The sequence below is a fragment of the Alligator sinensis genome, unplaced genomic scaffold, assembly GCF_000455745.1.
Source record: "Alligator sinensis unplaced genomic scaffold, ASM45574v1 scaffold30_1, whole genome shotgun sequence".
Classification (NCBI taxonomy): Eukaryota; Metazoa; Chordata; order Crocodylia; family Alligatoridae; genus Alligator; species Alligator sinensis.
In genome coordinates this window covers 419,963-428,072 of record NW_005842060.1, presented here as the reverse complement: position 1 = coordinate 428,072, position 8,110 = coordinate 419,963, and the positions used below count along the sequence as shown (strand labels likewise).

Here is an 8,110-nt window from a genome sequence, read left to right as displayed (position 1 = left end):
GTGGGGAGATCCCTGGTGCCTCCCACTGCCCCATGGGGGCTCTTCCATGAGCCCTCCAAAGCCACGAGGCAACTGTGGGAGCCAGTGAACCCAGGGTGGGGGGGAGGCAGTTAGGGTTGGCTTTTTTCTTAAAGGGCTGAAGCTGGGGTGGGTGGGGCAGCCAGGGGGGCAGGCCAGCGGGGTTTGTCAAAGAACCCCCCATGTAGCGCGGGGCAGTGGGGGGCAGCAGGGATCACCGCCCTGCCAGGTAGCACCCAGTGAGTGGGGGCTTTCTTTTAAAGCACCAGGAGCTGGGGTGGGCAGCTGAGGGAGCAGGCAGGGGATGTGGCCTGGCAGGGGTCCCCCCATGGTCCTCTCCCCACCTCTTCCAGTCTCCTCTCCCCCACCCACTACTTACCAGCTCCGAGTCCGGCTCCAGCTCCCTGCTGCAGTGGGCACAGACTATCTGAATCATTGAAGCTCTCCAAATCTTTTCCAAATCGATTCAGAGTACTTCAAATCAATTCAGACCCTTTTATTGGCCCCCTGATTCAATTCAGATTTGGGGATTCGGCCACCGAATTGGGACAAATCTCCTCTAAATCAAATCAGCACCCAAAGCTTTGCACAGCCCTAATACACCCACACCCACTTTTATTTTAATCATGGAGAAACATGGATTTGGGGTTATGTAATCAGCTCATTTTGATTTTTTTAAAGCAGAGAACTTGGAATTTTTCGACAGAGAAAATCATGATCCCTGCTTATAACTGAAACCACTACCTGCTCAATACTGAAGAAACTTATTATTCATGATTTTCAGGGGGGTCAAACTGAACAGATGGCCTATATTATTGTGAAGAGGAAGGGAGTTATATATAGGACAGACAGCAGTCCACACCATGAAAATGTAGGAACCTCTAGTCTAAGCAGACCTAGGATTGAATGTTGAAGTAGTATCCAAAAGGTGATTTATGGCTCCTTTAAACTGGGCCTGACTTTCAACTGTCCTTACATAATTTAGAGAAGCATTCAAGCTGTTCTGAAGTGCAAACTTATGATCGTCTCCAAGAACCTATTCCATTGGCTAAATCTGCAGTAATATGAAATTATCTACAAGAGACTAAAATGACCCCCTCAACACTGTATTGCAAGGCCAAAACAACTGTGTTAGGAAAGGGTAGCATAAGATGTTAATACCACCTCTAAACTAGCCAAGAATTTCTCTATGCCATGAGAATTGTCAGCTGTCTACTTGGCAGCTTTCTGGTTCTTTTGCTGTATACCCATACTGACAATGTATACTGATCTAGTCTCACTTCAGTAATATAATTTAACTGTTGATAACAGAATGAATAGCAATTCCCATTATGTCAGTGTATTAGTGGAGAAAAAAATGCACCTAATCAGATGGGGATTGCACAACTAGATCATACTGGATATTAATAACTTTCCTGATTTTTTTTCCAAGGCCAGCAACAGTCAATGGAAAAGAGTTTCTTTCATTCACTAAATTATCAGTGGTATAATTATAAAAAAAAGTCATGTCCTGGCACAAAAGCAACCCAGAATGTCCTAAAGCTTCATGTATGTTGGCTCTGGTCTGGGTAACATAGGAAAGGGGTTTTTTTAAATCTTCTACTGTCTACTTTCTTTGTCTCTTATGGCCAAGCAAATAATATGGATGAAGACAGTAAGAATAATAAGATATCTAAAAATTAACAAATGCATAATAGTTAACCTGAGCTTTACTAAACTCCTGGGTGTTTGAGGAAGTACAAGGTTCCTCTGATACATTCTCCGGAAGGCACTAAAAGAAAATAAAATGTTTCCTTCAGTTATCCATAGAAATAACTATATTTCTCTTGCACTAACTTGGATATTTATTCTTACAATAAGACAGCACTTAAACCAAGATATATTTATACATCACAACTGTGAATATATTGAAAAAATATACTTCAAAAGTGAACAATTAAAATGATTTTTTTATTGAAGTAATAATCTCTTGTAATCAGCACTATTCTTTTTTCTACTTCACTTCTACATTCTATTTTTCAGTTCCAGACTATAATTTGTTACTTGAATAGATTTTTTAAAGTTATTTTTAATGGTATATTGCACTGGTTTTATAAAACAAATATTATTATAACCTTGTATTGTAAAACAAATCTTGATATATGCCATAAAATACTCTATGGCTGCAAAATCCACCTGGTACTTTGGGCAAAATTTTTATTTGAAGTAATATTCTGTAATCGCCATGGACTTGGGTTTTCTGTTTGTCATGGAAAAAACACAAATTTTCTCCTTTAAAGGAGAAAAACACAGGAAATGGTGGGCTTCCCCTTGCAGGCTGGCAGTTCCTATTCCCGGTGGCTGCACTCAGGCTGGGTGGGACAGGGCGGGAGGTGGCACTGAGAGAGGGGCTACAGGGGGGGCAACAGCCACCCCAAAATTCTCTGTAGCCTTCTCATAGCCATCCTCCCAGTGCCACCGCCACCCACCCTGCCCAAGCACAGCCACCAGAAAGACATTGGTGCTAGCCCTGAGTATGCAACAGGCAACCTGCCCTTGCCTCGTGCACAGATCAGGAGGCACATGCCCCACATGCCTCCCCTGGGGATGCAGGCAGTGCACATGCCCCCCAGGCGAGCTGCTGGCTCAGTCCTGCACCCTCTCTCTCCCCAGTTCGGCAGTGCCTGCCCTTGCCCCATCCCTACTCTCTCCTTCACCATGGGGGCCTTGATCTGAACACCCCTGACTTACCAGCAGGATGCTGTTTCCCATGCTCCTGGGCTGCACTCCTGGCTGTGTGCATGCTGCGGCTGTGCGCATGCACACATCATTTATCGGTGACATTATCGGCCACATCAGCCAAAAAAAGGCAACTGCCAATTATGTCAATTTTCCTTTCATCAATGCCGACATGATATGGACCGATGTATCAGTGCACTTCTAAATACGTCTTATATATACAAAGTTAAAATACAGAAATTTCAGTATTGCTGCTTAATTCAAGCTTGAGTAGGACTTATGCATATCACTTCTTGCTGACGGGCTAGCTCATAATTCAGCATCTCTCAAAACATTCAGCATATTAATATCCCTTCAGGGAAAGGGGGAAAGAAAAAGGGAAGCTGCTTACTAAATTGATTACAAACAATAACAGTTATGCTTAATTGTTCACAGGGTTGCCTCTAAGGTTTTCTGTCAATTGTTACTGAACTGTCAATGACTATAACCTCACCAGTCTTCTGGTTATGCTGAGGTAAAAAAAGATAAAAAGATCTCTTTGCAGGCCACTTACAAATGCTTCAGAAGCTACAGACCACGCTTGGAAACCTGAGACTAAAAATGTCCTGATAGCCAATGTATTAAAGGCAAGAGAGTCTTGATGTATCAAATAACTTTAATTGTATCTTGGGAATATAATGAGTTGAGATGCTCTATGAAAAATGAATCAGACCAGCAGATCCACCAAGAAAAGCAAGTAATCCATAGAGATGTCAATCATATAATAATTGAATGCCTGCAGAAAATGAATTTTTCATGCTTATGCACTGTCCCTGGATACATTTATATAATTGTGTAGTGTATAACAGGAGCTCTGACTCAATACTGAGACACAATATTATCATGTCTACGACTAGTCAGAACATAGAATTTCCTCTTACCATTTCAATGCATTTTCCAGCTAGGTAGAAGTTTATGGCCATATGGGAAAGAATTCTAATTTAAAAGATAGAACAACATAGCAGAAAACTGTGTTCTCAGTGTTACTTACCGAAGAAGAGCCCAACATGGATTTTGGAGATCTTATAATCCCAGCTATGGAGTGACGAATAGTATCAAACCTAGACACCTTATCCTTCTTATCCTAAAGAAGAAAAAAGAAAAGCTTCACTGAAAATGCATCATACTATGAGGATATGGCTTTAGAAGTAATTATCTGACATGCACCTTTTCTTTTGTTTTGTTTTGATAAAATGTCTGTCCAGGTCCTCAACTGATATAAACAAGCATGGCTGAACCAATTTCAATAGAGTCATGTCACTGTACACCAGTTGAAGAGCTAGTTCAAATTCTGTAATGCCAAACATACAAGTTATACACAATTATCAAAAATAGAACTGTCATCCAAGAAACAGACCTAAACTCTGCTATGGTAGCCAGGAAGACTTACCTTCTTTATTGTTTTGCATACAAACCTTTTGAAAAGAGCAACTGTTTAAACGATATCCACGAAATATCTAATTCTGCCGCTGCCTCTAACACAAATGGTCTTTATTCTACTTTCTTCTTTCATCATGCCTTTCTGCTCTATTTATAGGCCACCGAGTGCAGCATGATATGCACACAGGTATACGTTAAAGATGGGAAGAATATAGGGGGAAAATTAGGAAGTGGACGAGGACTGTCCATTCTACACCATAAATGAAGCCTATATGCTGCAGGTCAGGTGGAATGCCAACAACAAACGATAACATAATTATAATAAATATGCAGAAGAACTGCACTAAGTTTGCATGGAGTATTTTATTCCACTCTTCTGTAGCTTTGAGTGAAAAACTTTTCAACCCTAGTAGTCTTTTAACATAGTTTTGTATGAAACTTCCTACATTTTTAAAAAGAAACCTAAAAAAACCCAAACCTTCTGATACTATATTGCTCACAAGCAATACAAACAGGAACCTGAAATCTCCCAGTCCTCCACCCACCACTTGAGCTAAATAAGTGTTGGGTTCTTTAGCACCACTTGAGCTAAAGAAGTAAAGATAATGAAATTAAGTCATCATCCACTTTATGCACCAGCTAATAAAGATGGATGTGGTGCACACCAGTTAACAACATACACAGCTATTTACTAAACTGGAATCCTGGATTCTATTCCTGGTTCTGGAACTGAGTGGCATCTAGCAGTTACAAAAAGTCTGAAGCTTTATCTATTTACTCTCAAAGGCAGTACAACCACAGATGAACAATACAGCCACAGATCTGTCACATTAGAAACTTGAGTTTAGTTCCTTGTGAAAACTTTCAGTTACTTTGTAGCTGGAGGTTGCTACAAAGCAGGATGAAGTGATACCTCCTCACCTCCTAAGGTGAGACCTTACTCAATAGTAATTTCTTTAAAGTGTATATAAATATTCACACTAGGGAGTACAGGTGTTGGCATTAGATTTCATTGCCTTCTTCTAGCCCGTTCCATAAGCCAAAGAGGGCAGCTGCAGTTGCTATGTCTTGTCTAGAACTAAAGCTCTGCAGACCCAGGGCGCATGTTCCATGTGGATTAAGCATTCAGCAAGACTTTAAAGAATTTACAGCATATGAAACTGACTAATTCCACATGTGCTAAATTAGCTAAATCTAAATTAATTTCTACAAGGACCACAGACAGCACCTTCAAATTACAGAACAAATCTATAGGCCACTTCAAATATTTGGATCCAATATGTATCCTCAAAAATCCAATTTTTTTTTTTATATTCAAATTGCAGTTTCCCCACCTAATTGTGCTCTCAGAAACAGCTGAGCCATTTTGCTGAATCTTTCTGAAGGAATTCAACCTGAAGCGCAGAGCAAAAATGGAACATTTCATCCCAAGATTATATGTTTGGAAAACTTACAGGCAACTAAGAAGAGGCTTATAATAAAAAAAGCGCTAGGAATTAACTATGCCACATCTACCAGTTCCAAACGATTGTTGTACTACTTCAAATTTGTTAGCCTTCAAGGTATAGTTCATGATCTGTCATTTTTCCCATTCCGGTTAAGGAAACAGGCTGAATTGAGTAGCAGCATGCATGCAACTCTGCTGGCAATTCTTTGGAGGGATTTATATTGAGTTTTACTATAATAATGCTGTTTCTTCAATTTGATCTTGAAGAAACAAAGAATTTTATTAGTGTTTTTGAAAGATTGTCTCAGAACTTTGGATGGACAATCTCACTGCAGACATCTGAAGTTGAAATAAACAAACTAAAATAATTGAATAAGTACATAAATATTTATGCAACATCAGCTTTTGCCCAGTCTTCTAAATAGTAAACCAAATAGCAAACTACTGCCTATAAAATATACCCATGGTTGAAATAATATCCTATCACCATTCAGCCAGGAGGCGATTTCTATTTGCTAGTTAAAATAACCTCTCACTTCTTTAACAACAACATTTCACAGTGCTTCTACAGTTTCTACAGTTGCTTCATTATGCAAAAATTAAAAGGGGAAAAAAGAAAAAGAACAGGTAATGAATGGTTTAGCTGTTTATCCTTGAATAATCACACAGCAGAGAAACAGCTTATACAACACTGGAACTAACAACTGCTCATCATGAGAAGTTACACACAAATAAAATGCTTGACTCTTATAACACCTACATGTGTGCATAATATTTCACGTCAATTTTAAATTATGATCTGTCTGATGATAAAATTGGCTGCTCTAATTCTAATGGCAGGTCGATTTTATATCAATGGATTAAGCAGCTATTTAAAAAACTTCTCACTGTATTACCATGGATACAGTGCCTAATTTTGCTTGCAATCTTCCCTGGCCTTGAGATGATCAGCTCATTTCACGCACCTCAGGTAATGACAAGATAGAGAATCTTCTCCTGACAAATGACTCATGGAAATTAGCAATGGCTAAAAGACTGCTTCTTGTGTCACAGGGAGAAAAACATTACAGAAAACAACGAGTGCATTCTGATTAGCTTCTCCAAAATTCTCTCATATATACTTAATTCTATACAAAAGATTTTTCTAAAGATGATTACAGCTAAAAAATCCCTGGAAACATCGAACAAGGTAATACATCTCATCAGTTGTCTTCTCTTTGCTTCAAAATCTCTCTGACAGGAAGATCGCATGGTGCTTGATATATCTTGTGTCCAGAGAGTATACAAAGACAATGATCATAATACAAAAAAATCAAAAGGATACAGAAGGCTTAAAGGATTCCTTGTTTATCTCACTCCTGTCAGTGACTCTGCCATTACGACTCCAGGAACTGACATCACTAAAGAACTTAAACAAGAAACACAGACTGGAACAATGCACTTCAGAAAATGACATTTCTAGTACATTAAAAGCTCTGTTATCCGGCTTTCCCCAGGAATGGGGGATGCTGGTTAATCAAATATTCCGCTTAATCAAATGTGTACCGCCTGGTGCACTCCGCAGAGTCAGCGTACCGGGGGACAGGGAGTGGGGCCCCCGCACAGGCTGCTTTGCTCTGGGTCGTGGGCCGAAAAAGTAGCGAAGAAAAACTCAGTGGTACTTCCGGTTTTGCTTTTGCCACATTGCTCAGATGCCAGCTAATGGAGTTTTCCAGCTAATAAAGTGGTGGTTAACACAGCTTTTACTGCACTTAGGACAGGCTTTTTACAATGGAGATTTAAGTAGTATGTTTTTGTTCAGCTCAGAAAGTGCCTGCCCTAATGGTAAACCTAATTCAATCCTTCTTACATGGAGAGCAAAAGAAATAAATAAATACATAATATGACTTTGTATTTTAATAACACCCCTAATCCAAGAGCCATTTATAAATGAAGCTTCACAATTATCTCTGACAGGTAGATATTTTTATGCCCATTTTGCCCACGAAGAAGCAGATATAAATGCACCCTGTACTGAGAGTTTATTTGATAATTTTGGAACTTTATTTGCAAGTAATAAAAGGAAATCTCGTGGAGAGTGAGTTGAAGACTTATTAGCTAGTCTTTGTGCAAACCATGCATGATAGTCCATGAGGTTCATCTACAGGAACAAAGTCTTCATCTGTACATAAGGATTTTCTCCAACCTCTCAAGTGTCATGACCCAAAAGGCATGATTGTGTGTGTGCTTCGGCACCAGAATTATCCCCGCCAAGTTGCAGAGCATTGCACGGGAGAGTTTCCTGTAGCAAGAGGAAACCCCGGTGCAGGAACGAGTTTCCCGCCTTTTCTGCAGCTTCTTTTGCAGAGTGCATTGCTCGAGTTGCAAGAGGAATGCACGGTGCAAAAGAGTTCCTGCCACCAGTATGCAAATTCGTTCCCCGTGATTGGCTAGTGCTAAATTATTCACACGTGGCGGCTAACGATTGGCCTGTTAGCCATATAAGAGGCTTGAGCGGTTTCCGCCCAA

The 8,110-nt window shown here is 40.0% G+C and overlaps 1 protein-coding gene across 3 annotated transcripts in view; it reads right to left on the bottom strand.

The window, feature by feature from the left end:
* FER (FER tyrosine kinase) overlaps nucleotides 1-8,110 on the bottom strand; it is a 340,335-nt gene that overhangs the window by 203,814 nt on the left and 128,411 nt on the right. For 2 of the 3 annotated variants that reach the window (XM_025203513.1, XM_025203515.1), the window contains 2 exons: nucleotides 3,767-3,859; nucleotides 1,721-1,789 (listed from right to left, as the gene is read on the bottom strand). In XM_025203513.1, coding sequence (XP_025059298.1) covers nucleotides 1,721-1,789; nucleotides 3,767-3,859 — 162 coding nt within the window. The remainder of the gene's footprint in view (nucleotides 1-1,720; nucleotides 1,790-3,766; nucleotides 3,860-8,110) is intronic. The other variant, XM_025203514.1, reaches the window with a different exon arrangement.